Raw genomic sequence first — 17,312 nt, 5'->3', positions numbered from 1 at the left:
TTTTACACCTGGAGCCTGATCAACTATGGTTGCAATGTTCTTTACTCCTTAGTCCATTGCTTTCAAGAGATGTCCTACTCTGAATCCTGCAACTCTTCTACCGATTTCGGATTCAGAAATGGGGGAAGGGGGTACAGGCCCTCTTTTGCAAAAATTACAAGATACTGATGAACATGATTGTGTCCAATTAATGTGACAAGAAACTTCTGGCTTTTCACATGTACATGATCAACCCATACCTAATCCTGATTTTGAGTTTTTTTTAGATGGCAGCAGATACATGGGTGAGGATGGTTGATTTCATACTGTATATGCAGTGGTCACGCAACATGAGGTAGTACTGGCTGAGCCACTCCCTCCTCACATGTCAGCACAGGAGGCTAAGTTGAAGGCAATCTCTGAAGCATGTAAAATGGCACAAGGTAAAGAAGCAAATATTTTTACATACTCCAGGTACAGGTTTGGTATTGCACATGATTATGGCACTATTTGGAGAGCCAGGGAGTTCCTTACCTCTGCAGGTCAACCTATAAAGAACAAAGACACAGTGTTTGAACTAATGAACTCACTACTGCTTCCAGAGGAAGTAGCCATTGTCAAGGTTAAGGCACATACCAGACAACAAACCCGTCAGGCTAGGGGCAACAACAGGGCAGATGGGTCTGCAAAAGAGGCAGCAGTGAAGCCTTGGAAACCCAAGGTAATCCCTGTCGGCGTCCTGGAGCCTCACCACATGTCTGAAGACTGTTTGTACAGGCAGATGAAGGAGAAAATAGCTCCTGGACTCAGAGACGAGCAGTGCCGAATAGGCAGGGACTCTGGGAAGTGTCAGGAAAAATATGCCTACCCAGAGCCCTCTATCCTATGATGGCACAGGAGGCCCATGGGTCCACAGACCAAGCAAAGGGTCCTATGGTGAGCACTGTACTAAAGAGATGGGTCCACTATTGCCAGTAGATTTGTACAAGGCTGTATGATCTGTGCTCTAAACAACCCCGGACAGGTAGTTAAGACACCTAAGAAACATATACCTATGTCATTTTACTCATTCCAGAGACTGCAAATAGACTATATACAGTTACCGAAGGTAGGAACATACAAATATGTGCTTGTGTGCGTTGATCTCTTTTCAGGATGGCCGGAGGCTTACCCTGTATCTACTGCAAATGCCAAGAATACTGCAAAGAAACTGGTCAGTGAACTTGTGTGCAGGTATGGAGTCCCTGAAGTGATAGAATCAGACAGAGGAAGCCATTTCACAGGGGAGGTGATGAGTGAGGTGATGGGAGCCTTGGGGATCACTCAGGCCTTTCACACGGTATATCACCCACACTCCAGTGGCCGTGTGGAGAGACTGAATGGCGCTATTAAATTAAAAATCCAGAAGGCTATGGAGGAGACCAGGAAACCCTGGACTGAGTGCCTCCCCCTTGCACTGTACTCCATCACCGCAGGGAAAATGTCTGGCTTATCCCCATATGAAATCTTGTTTGGTTCTGTACCCAAACTGGGGCTGGATTTTTCTCAACAGTTGCAGCTCCAGGCTGACAGCATGGTCAGTTACATGAGGGCTCTCACCCCGCAGGTTGGCGCACAATCATAAACAAGTGTTTGATTCCATTCCAAATCCAGACTCAGTGGAAGGGACGCACCCCCTGGTGCCTGGTGATTGGGTTGTCATAAAAAGTCACGTGAGAAAGACATTTGAGCCCAGATTTGATGGTCCCTTCCAAGTTTTTTTAAAGACTTAGACTGCTGTAAAAGTTAAAGGAAATCCCAATTGGATACACGCTTCTCATTGCAAGAAAGTCTTGGAACCACATAATGAGGGTCCTTCTGTTGGCAGTGGCTCTGACCTTGAGCGTGTCAGCAGTGTTTAATCCACTGAATAATGAATAGGACAATGATTTGATACGGCACCATCAGTTGTTTGAGGGACTGAATGATCTGTGGTACAGTTTCTCCCCCAGGGAGGGATCTCAAAGGCCAGAATAGGATTAGCTTGTTCTGAAGTACTTCTGGGCAGTGACAGTTCACAGATGTCTCAAAGATGGAGGGTCCATCGTGAATTTTTGTATCACTGCTTGTTGTTATAATCTTGCTTGTAATAGTGGTATATTGTATTCTGCTATGTAATAAAAGACTGCAGACAGAAGACATTTTAACCAATTCCGTAGTGAGACAATGGATGAGCTTGGAACCCTGGTTGAACTGACCTTTGCAAGGCTGCCGGCAGGTGTACATTTCATCCATGAGGTGAAACATCTGGGGTACGTCCGGCCGGATCCTACGGGCTCACCATGGTCTCAAATGGGGGAGATGTGAGGGATGATGTATGACCTTTTTAAAGTTAATAAGATCAGGGACTTTTTGCATGTCAAAGATTCTGCAGGAAGTAACTTAGCCCCCACCTTTGCTATTTTCGATAGAAGGAAACTGCTAGCTGTAACACTTACAGGTCCTTCTAAAAAAATTAGCATATTGTGATAAAGTTCATTATTTTCTGTAATGTACTGATAAACATTAGACTTTCATATATTTTAGATTCATTACACACCAACTGAAGTAGCTCAAGCCTTTTATTGTTTTAATATTGATGATTTTGGCATACAGCTCATGAAAACCCAAATTTCCTATCTAAAAAAATTAGCATATTTCATCCGACCAATAAAAGAAAAGTGTTTTTAATACAAAAAAGTCAACCTTCAAATAATTATGTTCAGTTATGCACTCAATACTTGGTCGGGAATCCTTTTGCAGAAATCACTGCTTCAATGCGGTGTGGCATGGAGGCAATCAGCCTGTGGCACTGCTGAGGTGTTATGGAGGCCCAGGATGCTTTAATTGCGGCCTTAAGCTCATCCAGAGTGTTGGGTCTTGCGTCTCTCAACTTTCTCTTCCCAATATCCCACAGATTCTCTATGGGGTTCAGGTCAGGAGAGTTGGCAGGCCAATTGAGCACAGTAAGGCCATGGTCAGTAAACCATTTACCAGTGGTTTTGGCACTGTGAGCAGGTGCCAGGTCGTGCTGAAAAAGGAAATCTTCATCTCCATAAAGCTTTTCATCAGATGGAAGCATGAAGTGCTCCAAAATCTCCTGATAGCTAGCTGCATTGACCCTGCCCTTGATAAAACACAGTGGACCAACACCAGCAGCTGACATGGCACCCCAGACCATCACTGACTGTGGGTACTTGACACTGGACTTCAGGCATTTTGGCATTTCCCTCTACCCAGTCTTCCTCCAGACTCTGGCACCTTGATTTCCGAATGACATGCAACAGTCCAGTGCTGCTTTTCTGTAGCCCAGGTCAGGCGCTTCTGCCACTGTTTCTGGTTCAAAAGTGGCTTGACCTGGGGAATGCGGCACCTGTAGCCCATTTCCTGCACACGTCTGTACACGGTGGCTCTGGATGTTTCTACTCCAGACTCAGTCTACTGCTTCCGCAGGTCCCCCAAGGTCTGGAATCGGTCCTTCTCCACAATCTTCCTCAGGGTCCGGTCACCTCTTCTCGTTGTGCAGCGTTTTCTGCCACACTTTTTCCTTCCCACAGACTTCTCACTGAGGCGCCTTGATACAGCACTCTGGGAACAGCCTATTCGTTCAGAAATTTCTTTCTGTGTCTTACCCTCTTGCTTGAGGGTGTCAATGATGGCCTTCTGGACAGCAGTCAGGTCGGCAGTCTTACCCATGATTGCGGTTTTGAGTAATGAACCAGGCTGGGAGTTTTTAAAAGCCTCAGGAATCTTTTGCAGGTGTTTAGAGTTAATTAGTTGATTCAGATGATTAGGTTAATAGCTCGTTTAGAGAACCTTTTCATGATATGCTAACTTTTTGAGATAGGAATTGTGGGTTTTCATGAGCTGTATGCCAAAATCATCAATATTAAAACAATAAAAGGCTTGAACTACTTCAGTTGGTGTGTAATGAATCTAAAATATATGAAAGTCTAATGTTTATCAGTACATTACAGAAAATAATGAACTTTATCACAATATGCTAATTTTTTTAGAAGGACGTGTATTTCCTGTATTCTGAATTGAATGCGTCTGCGGTTAATTGACATTCATATTTTCTGTTTCTATAAGCACATATATGTACAAATATGGTCATGACCTTCATGAGACGTGTGTGTGTGGCTTTTCCTGCCCCCCCCCTCGCCAAGACAGTATAATATTATATGCATTTTGCTTGAATAAACAGAGACTTGTTTGATCTCTCGAGTGTCTGTCAAATCAATACTCCAGATGGGTACTCATCATCATTATGGGCACAAATAATTTGGAACTCAGCATAAATTAGAGTAAGGGGCCTTTGCCCCCACACACACCTCTTTGGCCACGTCCAAGAGATCACTAGGGTGTCTGCCATATAGCAGTTCGAAGGACGAGAACCTAGTAGAGGCCTGGGGTAACTCTTGCACTGCGAACATGAGATAGGGCAGAAGGAGGTCCCAGTCCTTCCCATCTTTAGACACTACCTTTTTCAACATATGTTTTAATGTTTGGTTAAACCGTTCTACCAGACCAACCATTAGTGGATGGTAAACGAACGTCCATAGTTGTTTTATGTGCAGCAACTTACAGAGTTCCCTCATCACTTTGGACATAAAAGGGATTCCTTGGTCTTTCAGAACCTCTTTAGGTAGTCCTACTAGGGAAAACCTCTCTATTAACTCCTCAGCTATGAGTTTGGCTGAGGTAAGTCGCAGTAGCACCGCCTCCGAGTACCGAGTGGCGTAGTCTAGAATGATTAAGATGTGTTGATGCCATTTGGCGGACTTCGGTACTGGGCCTATAATTGGGAGAGGTACTAGGGGACTATGATAATGTGGCTGGGGGCTAGTTATCTGGCAGGTCGGGCAAGACTTACAAAACTTTTCCACTTCTTTGAATATGCTGGGCCAGTAAAACCGCTGTAGAATACGATCCTGGGTTTTCTGCAGCCCCAGGTGACCCCAGAGAACGTGTTGGTGGGCTAGAACTAACACAAGCTTGCGATAATCCTTGGGGACCACCAACTGTTCAATAGGCTCACCCCATAGTTGGTTTACCCGATACAACATATCCTGATATACCACAAAACGGGAACTCTGACTCTGCCCCAGGTTGTTGTTGGTTCACCATCTACAATTAACACATTTTCCCAGGTGCGAGATAGGGTTGGGTCCCGACATTGGGCGGTACCAAAATTATCCCCAGAGACATTGAGGTCTGCCAATTCAGGACCCGGCGGCAAGTCCTCTACGTCTCCCATCATCACAGTTAGCGGGGTTGACTCCCCCTCTTCCACCGAAGTGTCGGTCATTCCTACCGCTGGCCCTTCGGTCTCAGGTTCCCAGGGTTCCGATCTCCCCCCTGAGCCCGGCCATTTTGCTAGGGTTACCCCTCTCTCATGGCTAGCAGTCACTCTCATAGCAGACCACAGTGCCATGAAGCCCAGGAAGTCTCTAGTATAATAAGTTCGTAATGTAGATTTGTGGCAACAGCCACCTCTTGGGTCCATCTACTATCCACCGGGGTTAGAGATACCAGTGCAGGGGGTAGTCTATTAAGTCTCTATTGATGCACATAACCCCGACTTTCTGGCCAGTATACTCAGTGGACCGCACCAGGGTAGCCCTTACTAGGGTCACCAGACTCCCTGATTCCCGGAGAGCCTCTGCCGGAGGGTCTCCCACTTCCACCTGGCACAAGGGATCTAAAGACTCTGGGGTACCTGTTGCATGCTGTCTCCTGGCATATAGTGACTGACGGTACCCATAGTTAGTGTCCATGGGCTCAACCCAATAGGGACAGTCAGCCCTTACATAGCCAGGCTCCTGATCACCGCCAGCAGACTATCGGAGCCAGGTCTGCCGTGGGTACATCCCGGGCGGGTTTTATCGGCTCAAATCTCTGGGCCTGGGGTGGAAATTTCCAGGGTTTTCCTACCCCCCCCCCCCCTACAGAACCCTCCTTTAGATTCCTGGTAGCTTCATAGCGTTCCACCAGGTCCACTATCTTAAGGACATTGCCAAAAGACACCTGACCAATCCAGTGCTGGAGAGGGTATGGTAAAGCCATCCAGAACATATCGGCTAACAGACGTTCCAGCATAGCAGTGGGACTCAGCATGTCAGGCTGTAGCCATTGTTGCAAGAGGTGAAGTAAGTTATAATATTGGGGTCTTGCAGGCGCAGCCTGGCTGAACCCCCACTGATGTACACGCTGGGCCAGGACCAACACAATTACTCCCAGTCTTGCCAGAATCTCACCCTTAACTTTCTGGTAGTCGGCCGCTTGATTGTCCGGCAAGTCGAAATACACCCGCTGGATATCGGATGCCAGGAATGGAGCGACGACCTCAGCCCACTGGTCAGAAGGTAGCTTTTCCCTGATGGCCACTTTCTCGTACACCACCAGGTAGGTTTCGATGTCATCTGCGGTGGTCATCTTAGGAATCACAGCTCTGCTTTCTGGGCATCTTTGACGCTCGGGGTTGCTCCTGCTGTCTGCAAAGCCATCACGTGTTGTAGCAGCAACTGGTTAGTGTCCTGCTGCTGCTTATAAGCCTCTTGTTGCTGCAGGTTTGTCTCTCGCTGCTGCAGATGAGCCTCCATTAGGGCCTACACAACAGCCTCCATTTTGTCGTGGGGCACTGGTTCTAATACAGCTGGCTTAATGTACGACATACAACTGTGCCTGAAAAATGCGGAAACCAAAAATATTGGCATTCACGCCAGCCTCTCTGCTCTTGCCCACATCCTCCACCAATTGTGGGGGCTCAGTAGACAGAATTAGCGGATGCAGTATAGAGGCAACAACAAGTTCTTTGGATCAAACAGTTCAGTGTTTTATTCACATTTTAGGCAAGTGACAAAACAAGCAGTCATATTCAAACAAAAAGCCACCTTGCGGTGTTGTGGGTAATTCACACCATGAAACAATTCTGCCTCAAAGAGTCTTGGCTGATAACAGCGCCAACCTGTTTTCATGCCAAACGGGTAGCAAGCCTTCATCCAGACACAAGGCTCCCAGACCCCAACACAGAGACCTGGCTTCTGAGCCCAGCTGCCTATTTAAGGACAGCCAGGTGCTTCCAAACTCTGGACCAGCATTTAAAATCCGGTCCGGTATTTGACTTCACCTGGCTGTAAATCAGCCCAGCAGCACATGCTGGGAGGAAAATACCTGTTTTCCCAGACTAAACCTCTCACTGTGTGACAATATATATATATATATGATGTTACTGCAGAGGTGTGTGCAGAGTAAACCCAGCATTGTGTGTTATTTTACATTTGTGCAGAGAATAGCCCGATGTTGCAACTACAATTTAATTGCTTGCTGTGAATACACTTTAATGCATAGAAGCAAATTGTGTTCAGAAACTCTCAATGCGCTATAGACCAAAGGCAAATAATACATCTTACTTTGTCTTGCAGTAGAATGCGGCACAAATCAAGCCCACAGATACAATGCCGAAGATGATACAAGAGATTGACAGGATCTGCTGCTGGTATACCTCTTCACTCTCTGCAAGAAAATGCACATTCATTTTCAAAAAGGTGAATTGTTTTACAATAAGCACATCAAAGTGTTTTTACTTCCTGGAATACCATGAACAAGTTACAATCTGAAATAAAAATGCAGTATTAGTCACTCATTTCCATATCTATGGCAGTCTTGACTTTTTAAAAGCTGCCTTTGTTTGCCTTTTAGAATATATGTGCAATTGCATTCTTTGTATTCAAATCACTTTGATATTGCGTGAGAAAACTACCAGAAAGAACAATAACTGTAAGTCATTTCATAATGCATAAGGAGAAAAACAGTTTTACTCTATTGTATATTCAAATGTAACACATTATGAAGATATACAACACAGAGGAAAAATTTAAAACCAGTCACCATCATCCCAAATACCATGTGATATGGATTAAAATCAATGTCCACTTTCTGTATGTGACCGTTAAAGGGGTTGTCTGCTTTTCCTGAGGATAGGTCATTAACAACAGATCAGCAGGGGTCTGACTCCTGGCACCCCCAGCAATCAAACTGAATAGGCTGTGGCACTCTGGTGAGCGCTGCATTCTCTTCATTGTTTACCTTCACACCATTAACAATGCAGAGGGAAGAGCATGGAAATAGCCAAGCAGCTCACTCAAACTACAAAAATTATGATGGATAGAGAATTGTTCAAGTGCAGATACCTCTCCACCTCCAGCTATCAGTGGTCACAATAGCTCTGTTACCTCTAATAACAGCTGATCAGCTGTGGTATCGGTAGTTTGATCCCCACTAACCTGATATTGATTACCTTTTTAAAAAATAAATAGTAGGTAATAACCAAAGCAAACAATTTACTAATAAAATAATTTGTCCATTCATAACTCATTATCATCGTTTTTATTCTATTTCAAGGAACACCAAGTCTTCTGTGCAAATTGTGCAATTTGTTAGGTTTGTTTTGAACCTAAGTGTGTGGTCCATGCATGAAAAGCATGGAAAGGGGGCATTACCTGAGCGGGAGGAACAGGGGCATTTCCATTACACCTAGAGGCTCAGCTCTCTCTGCAACTGCCGCACCCCTCCCCTTTGTTTAGTAAAGGAATCCAGCACTATCCAAATTTCAGGATGTTTGGGACGAGTTATTCTTTGGTATAGGGGTGCACAGCATCCAAGCAAATAATATACACTGTTCCAAAAGATGAAAATGCAGCACTCACCCACATTAAAATCTTCTTCACCAGTTTTCAATAAAATGATGATAGGCTATTATGGCCATTATTGAAGGATATTCCCCCGTATACAAAAGACACCAATGCTTTTAAAAAAAAAAAAAAACTCTGAATGGATTGACTAGTGTTGAGCGAATGTAGTATTTGAAGCAGAATTCGGTCAAAGTTTAGGAAAACTTCAATTTGTGACAAAGCTGAATTTCGTTGCGCTTCATGGTAAAGAATCAGTTTTTCCTAAAATAGCAGCTACACGTGTTACAAAGAGGAAGTAAGTCCAGCAACGCAAGATCACCCGTAATGCCATACAGCCAGCCAATCTGCAGGCAAAATAGGGGATGTCACAGCCCTATAAAAGACTAAAAAAATCAAATTTTTCTAAATGTTGCTCATTTCTAGAATTGACATGATAATTTGATTTCAAATTAACATCTATAGATGTGGAAAGTTCATATACTCGCATCCCACACAGTTTGGGAGTGGGAGCAGTACATAACATATTGGAGAATGTAGGAAAGAAAAAAGAATATGTGGAGTTTTATAATAGAAGCTTTGGAATTCATTTTGTCTAACAACATATTTAGATTTGGAGAACAATGTTACTGGCAGAAGAATGGGACGGTCTTGGGGATTCCAGTGGCATCGACTTTTGCAAATTTCTATCTCACTGTCTTTGAAGATAAATATATTTGATCAACATGTTCATTGTGTGGTCTAGATCAAAGGAACAGTTCAAGGAGTTTCCAGAGTATTTGATTAATGGTAACTATATGAATATGCGGTTTATATCAAAATGTGTTTCAGTAGAAAATTACATAATTATTACAAAAGGTTATAGAAAACCAAAAGTGCCAAATTCCCTTTTACATTATAAGGCTATATTCACATCTGCAGCATGGATTCCGTCAGGCTGTTCTCTGCTGGAATTCTTTGCTGCATTCTTCTAGCTGCACACTACTGTTTGTGTCTTGCTGATTCCTGACATTCTCTCCTGAATCAGGTGGCCACATCTCCATGCCATAGATGCAAAATTAGCCTAAGAGTCTCCATACCCCTGGGTCCTTAAACATGGCTCCCGCTTATGTGTAGAGTGGGTGCCATAGCCATCTGGTTTCTGCTGTTTCAAATAGCTTAGACCTGTGGCACGTGTATGCGATCACTCATAAAGCCGATCACATACATTTAACCCCTCAGATGCCATGGTAAAGTTATAAACATAATGGGCAATCTAATAATTACCAGTTATAGTCACCCAGGGTAAATTAAAAAAGTAAAAAAAAAAAAAAAGTTTTTAAAAATATAAAAAAAAAAAGTTTAAATCACCCCCTTTCCTCAAAGGGTTTCTGTCACCCCAATTTTTGCTATTAAACAGGCTGACATTATAGATGTGAAAATGTCACCTGAATTTAACTCTGAATTTCTTTTATTTAAGTATACCCCCATTTTCATGTAATTTTAACGTTTATTATATGCAAATGAGCCCCTACGAGCGGGGGGGCATTGCACCTGCTCCTAGAGGCTTTGTTCGCCCACCTCATTTCCATGCCCTTCTGTCTTGATTGACTGGCCTTCTCACTGCACCGAATACTGAAAGGGAAGGAGAGCCAATTCTGGCCTGGACCTGTCAATCAAGACAGAAGGGTGTGGAAATGAGGTGGGAGAACGGAGCATCTAAGAGAAGGTGCAAAGCCCCCCTGCTCCTAGAGGCTCATTTGCATATAATAAAAGTTAAAATTACACGAAAATGGGGGCATACTTAAATAAAAGAAAAGCAGAGTTAAATTCAGGTGACATTTTCACATCTATAATGTCAGCTAGTTTAATAGCGAAAATTTGGGTGACATAAACCCTTTAACCAATAAAAAAAAAATACACATCATGGGCATTGCCACGTGTGAAAACACCTGTACTATTAAAATATAAAAATAATAATCCCATATGGCGAATGGTGTATTGGAAAAAATGTCCAATTTTTTTTTTTTTTTTACAATAAGTGATCAAAAAGTTAAACACATCTTAAAATTGTATCACTGAAAATTACAGATCACTCCACAGAAAATCAGCCCTTACACAGCTCTGTACACATAACTACAAAAAAGTTATAGGAGTTAGAATATGGAGATCATTTTTATTTTATTTTTTTCAAGTGTTGTATCATTGTAATCATACTGACCTGGAGAATGAAAGTAACAGGTCAATTTTACTGCAAGATAAGTACCGTTAACAAAAAAAATAAAGTGTCAGAATTTGTTTTCCAATTCTACCCCAATTGGAATTTTCTTCCAGCTTCCCACTGCATTGTATGAAACCATAAATAGTGAAATTACAAAGTATAACTTGAATGCGGAATTATGTCGCACTCGGGTGCGGAATTATGTCGCACTCGGGTGATGGGGAATCGCTTAGATGGTGCTCCCACTGGCAGACAATACCCAATCTGACAAAAAACTAATAAGTAATAAATAAATAGTAGTGGGGCACTCTCTATAGTATTGGGATTTTATTAATGTAGGATAAAATTCAGATAATAATTGGTACAACAGTATATATAGATAAGTTGATAAAACAAATATTCTCAAAAATAAATAGCAGCAATAATAGAGAGTCGAGATATATATATATATATATATATATATATATATATATATATATATGAAACAAAAAATAGATGAGCAGCACAAAATTTTTCAGTAGGTACAATTCCTTGGAGCAGACCACGGACTTGATCCTGATTAGATATATGTAATAAAAAATCCAAGGCAGCACACAAATATCCGTGAAAAACAAAAGGGTATTTTATTCACCCATTTCACATAGGTGAATAAAATACCCTTTTGTTTTTCACGGATATTTGTGTGCTGCCTCTGATTTTTTATTATATATATATATATATATATATATATATATATATGTTAAAACCACATATACGTGTGCTCATGGTAAAATATGCATCCAATTGGTCTGTTTCATTCTCTAAAACCAGCAGTCTGCCAGAGCTCTGATACTTTGAAATATTTGCGATGCAACAATCAACCAGAACGTTAATGTTATAAAATATTCAATGATGTGAAATGTTTGATAGTATAAATATTCAATAATAAAAGTTTGCAATGTGATAAGGACACAAAGTTCTTCCAAGCGCCAAAGCAGTATACCAGATACTTATCAATTTCAAGCACAGGCAAAAGCTGGTAATGTATAGAGTGCCACCCCACTCACTTGATGCAAACAGCGGCGTCCCGCTGTATACTCCACAAAGAGCGATTGCTTTTTTTTAGAAGGAAACTAGCACAATCTTACCGTGAGGTCTTCGATGGACTTTGTTGCCCTCGACACGGTATACCTTCTATAGAAATCAGGGTTCCGGTCTCAAGGGCTGTTGCTTTCATTTGAATTCTGTGCCAATTCATCGAACACACGTGACCCCGCGATAAAACAGGGTATCGTCCGTGCAGCGAAAGTTGTCTTAAGCGGTTCGAAATTTCATATAATAGTGTCCACACCTCCTCAATTGGTCGATGTGCATTTCTTGGAGATAGTAATACCAAACGCGTTCCGGGCTTTTAGGAAGATGACCCCTTCATCAGTACACGATTATATGAAATTTCAAACCGTTTAAGACAACTTTCACTGCAGGGACGATACCCTGTTTTAGCCACTCTCCATTATTGCTGCTATTTATTTTTGAGAATATTTGTTTTATCAACTTATCTATACTATTGTACCAATTATTATCTGAATTTTATCCTACATTAATAAAATTCCAATACTATAGAGAGTGCCCCACTACTATTTATTTACAAAGTATAACTTGTCCCCCCAAAAATAAGCCATCATAAGGCTATGTGAATGGAAAAATAAAAATAAAGTTATGGAAAATGCACAAATGGAAAATCATCCGGTCCACTAAAGGGTTAACAAATTAATTGGGCAATGCTGACATATTTAAATATTTCAGCCCACTAAAAGTATAGCTTAGTTTTTATATAGAAAATGCACTAGACTTAATTTAATCCTTCATCATTTTTATGGAAAAGTGAATTAAAACATAAAATAACTAATGCAATCTAAACAAGAAGACTGTTGGACTAACTCCAAGCCATATATTTTATTCTCTTGAATAGCACAGTATGTGTTAACAAATCCACTCAAATACATTAATTATTAGCTTGTTAGGTCATAGAAATTATAAGAGCACCCCTGTTATGACCAGATATGAATGGAAAATAGAAAACATATTTCAGCTCATGTAAGACGTGTATAGTATGTAACTACTTTAAATGTTACCAACATAATTGTTTTTCAATTCTAAGTAATTTTGCTAATATTCTGCTCAATTATTCCTAATTAGACTGATCTAGACATAAAACTCTGAAAACTGTTTAAGGGAGAGTCCAATTATGGACACCATCCACTCTGTTTATGGTGTCTATCAGAAGACAACACTCCTTTTCTACAAACCAAAATAGGGACAGTCTAAAATGGCAAGTCCAAAATCCATCCAAACCTGTATGCCAGGAGCCCTCTGGTAGCCTAGAAACTCACTGTATAGTAGTAAATAGTTATTATGGAGCATTGAAATCGTATGCGTTGGTGCTAGGGATGAATGAACCTGAACTGCACTTTTCACTGATGTCCGGGTTCGGTGTTGGGGTGATTTTACTATTTTTCATTATAACGTGGTTATATAGGAAAATAATAGCATTCTTGAGATAGAATGCAAAACAATATGGCCATTTAGGGTGTTAAAAAGGTTGTTAGACCTAATAGCAAATGTAAAGCCAGCTGGAAAGTGTGCCCACATAAAATAAAACATACCTGCTGACAGTCTTTTCTAGAGCTGCAGCTTCCTTCTTGGCTGTTTTGGATTCTGTAGGTCCAGATCCAGAAGTGATGAGTCTCAACAGTGAATTGACATTCTTGAACAGGTGACCACTGAAGCCAGTGAAAGCAGCAGTCATAGGACCTCATCATTTCTAGTCTGGTGGGAACCTGAAATAGCCATGAAAGGTGGTTCTCGAATGTCAGGATTAGAGATGAGCGAATCAAAGCTGACAAAGAATTAGTTTAGAATTTCAGGAAAAATTTGATTCGCAACAAATGCAAATTTTCTCGTGCTTCATGGTAACTAATCACATATTTCCTAAAATGGCGGCTACACGTGTTAGGACTGAGACCATGGGGCAAGGAACTCTGGGAAAGCAAAATCACCCAGATTGACATGCCTGCATGCAGCCAATCAGAAGCCAGCCAGCCCTGTGATGTCTCAGCCCTATAAATACAGGAGCCATTTTAGATTCTGCCATTTTCCAGCATTCAGAGCGCAGGGACAGATGTGTAAAGGCGCTAGGGAAAGCAATTGGAAAAACCTGATTGTGGAAAAAAATTATTTATAAGTGCAGGGAAAGGATAGGGAGGAATCATTTCACAGCATCTTAGTGCAGGGTGAGACGTCAGAAGGTGCTAGGGACATTGATAGGAAAGCGAATTACAAGTGCAGGGAACGATTATTTGGGGATCCAAATAGCCATTAGACAGTTCTGTCATTCAAGCTTTTTGTTATTGGGCTGCAAGTTTTATGTCGAAAAACCTTTAGTGGCTTATGTCTTAGTATCTTATTCAGTACTAGAAGAAAAATATATACGCATTTCACTTCTGCAGTTATTTCTGATGAAAGCGTATAGTGGCCTATTTCAGTCCAACAAGAAAAATATATTCTCAGTTCACTTCTGCTGTTATTTATGTTGAAAGCGTATAGGGGTGTACTATAGTAAAAAAAAAAATATATATATATATATATATATATATATATATATATACGCACTGCACTGTTGTAGTTATTTTTGATGAAAGCGTAAAGGGGCGTATTTCAGCACTACAAGAAAAATATATTATCAGTGCATTTCTGCAGTTAATTCTGGTGAAAGCATTGTAGGAAGGCGCAAGGGTCCGTCATTGACGGAAGGTATGTGTCACCGAGGTTCCTGGCCTCGGTTCCTGACCTAGGTATGTGTCACCTAGGTGTCAAGCAATTGCTGCTTGACACCTAGCTATTTAGTATAGCTATATAGCTGATCCAGTATGGCTCTTACTGGTAGTAGTCAAAGTGCTGGGTGGGTAACTACTCCCCACGTTCCAGGCCGAGTCTTGACTGGCCTATAAAAAAAACTGCCAGCAGTGTCAGTTGTGAGTGATTGCCTCTCTCTCTGCCAATAGGAGCTCTGGCAATCGCTTTATTGGAATCTGAGCCGTGTTCTAGGCTGGAGGCCTGAGATTGGGAGGTCTGCTCTATCCTGAGCAAATGCCGATCGGGTGTGAACTAAAACCTAGGATAACAGGTCACTGTGTTGCTGTACGAACTGTCTAGGTGTCAACGAACACCAAAACTACAAATGGACTGTCGTACAGTTTTTTTGCCATAAGTGTGAATAAAACACTGACGTTTTTTTGAGTTACAAACTGGTCTTTGCCTCTATACTGCGTTCCCTTGTCCTGTCTACCAGAGCACAGTGTATAGTGGCCTATTTTATTTCAACAGGAAAAATATATTCTCAGTTCACTTCTGCAGTTATTTCTGTTGAAAGCGTATAGGGGCGTATTACAGTAAAAAAAAGATAAAAATATACGCACTGCACTGTTGCAGTTATTTCTGGTGAAAGCGTATAGGGGCGTATTTCAGTACTACAAAAAAAATATATACACGCTTCACTCTTTAGGTTTTTTCTGGTCAAAGCATGTAGTGTAGTATTCCGGTACAACGATCTTTTGCGACTTATTTTGGTGGAAAACTAATTGTATTCAGCATTCAGCGCTGCAGTTATATGTGGTAAAATCTTTTATGACGTATTTCGGTCGAAAAACAAAATGTATTCAGTGTTTAGCACTGAAGTTCTATGTGGTAAAATCTTTACTGACGTATTGCGGTTGAAAAACTAATTTTATTCAGCGTTCAGTGCTGTAGTTATATGCAGTAAAAAATCCATGATTTCTCCATGATAAATCTGCAGCATGGTGGCCCGGTGTGGCTTCTACAAACTTTCCAAATTATCCTTCAACGGAGCAAATAGATTCCGGATGACCGGGACACTGCATGACCTTCCCAGGAGCTGCTGTCAGGAGCAGCGGTTTATTTCTGAGATGTCCGTATAGTGCAGGGGAAATCCGAACACCCTCTCCATCTCGGTAAAATCTTTTGTGACTTATTTCGGTGGAAAAACTAATTTTATTCAGTGTTCAGCGCTGCAGATCTATGCGGTAAAATCTTTAGTGACTTATTTTGGTGGAAAAACAAATCTTATTCAGCGTTCAGCACTGTAGAAATATGCAGTAAAATCTTTATTGAAGTATTTCGGTCAAAAAATGAAATTTATTCTGCATTCAGCGCTGCGGTTATATGCGGTAAAATCTTCAGTGACGTATCTTGATAAGCTTTGCCACTCTTCTGGGCTAAAAGCTATCTTAACGCTTTGTCTTGTCATTGTCTGTAGCTACTAGAGTTCTGTTCATGCCAGGCAGGTTCCCCCAGAAGTATTTTGGTTGATCGATGCTCTGTCATTGTGCCATTCTGTGGCTTCCTCATGCTTCTGCCACCTCCACACTCTGTCATTGTGCCACTCTGTGACCTCCTGATTCTGCTGCCACCTCTAGACTCTGTCATTGTGCCACTCTGTGGTCTCCTCCTGAAGCTGCTGCTGCTGCCACCTCCATACTCTTTCGTTGTACCACTCTGTGGCCTACTCATGCTGCTGTCACCTCCAGACTTGGTCATTGTGTCATTCTGTGGCCTACTCATGCTGCTTTCACCTCACCACTATGTCATAGGTCCACTCTGTGGACATCTCATGTAGTTCCCACCCTCCCCACTTCATGACTGGTCCACTATTTTGGCTTTCGGCATGGCTGACATCATGATTTATTTGGCCTTTCTTCTGATCTGTCAGAAGAAAGGAAACATGAGATGCACAACAGATCCTGTCTGTGTAGCAGCTGTAAGGACTGTGTGGTTCCATCAGAATTGGCTTATGATTTGGTAGCCAAAAGCAGGAGTGGGTCCAAACACAGAAGACATGCAAATATTCCGTTCACGTGTCATCTCTGTTTTAGATCCACTCCAGTTTTTTTTTTTTTTTTTTTCTTTTGCATTAGCAATACTGATTGATTATTGAGCAAAGGCTAACCTAGTGCAGGCGTATGCCCCACAGACAGGATCCGTTTTCCAGTGGGTTATTGTTCTGATGGATCAGAGGAAGGGCTGAAAAAATGTATATACTACTAACACCGTCTCCACTCTTCAGGTTCTGTTTACATCAATGTGAAATCAAATGGCGACAGTGTAAAAGGAGTGTGCTTCTTCTTTGCGCTAACATCAAACTTTAAGGCTCAGTTCATACTTGAGTTATTTGGTCAGTTTTGGCCCTGTGACTGACCAAATAAGTGTGCAGAAATTCTAAGAGCGACGCCTGTCATCTGCATGTCATTCAGACTCACAGTATTATTTTACTACCAAAGCAGACTCCCTATGCATGTTACCGCAAGGCACAGTGTTCTACACCACTATAAAGGCTCAAAGCAGCCAGGAAATAGTTGTTTTTTAAC

General features: G+C 41.7%; 1 protein-coding gene across 1 annotated transcript in view; it reads right to left on the bottom strand.

The window, feature by feature from the left end:
• The window catches only part of NRG3 (neuregulin 3), a 1,217,439-nt gene that overhangs the window by 171,492 nt on the left and 1,028,635 nt on the right, over positions 1-17,312 (bottom strand). The window contains exon 5 of the mRNA XM_044298081.1: positions 7,413-7,515. Within this exon, the coding sequence (XP_044154016.1) occupies positions 7,413-7,515 (103 nt within the window). The remainder of the gene's footprint in view (positions 1-7,412; positions 7,516-17,312) is intronic.

The sequence above is a fragment of the Bufo gargarizans genome, chromosome 6, assembly GCF_014858855.1.
Source record: "Bufo gargarizans isolate SCDJY-AF-19 chromosome 6, ASM1485885v1, whole genome shotgun sequence".
NCBI lineage: Eukaryota > Metazoa > Chordata > Amphibia > Anura > Bufonidae > Bufo > Bufo gargarizans.
Note: the sequence above shows the minus strand (reverse complement) of the source record. Positions and strands in the feature narration are given on the sequence as shown.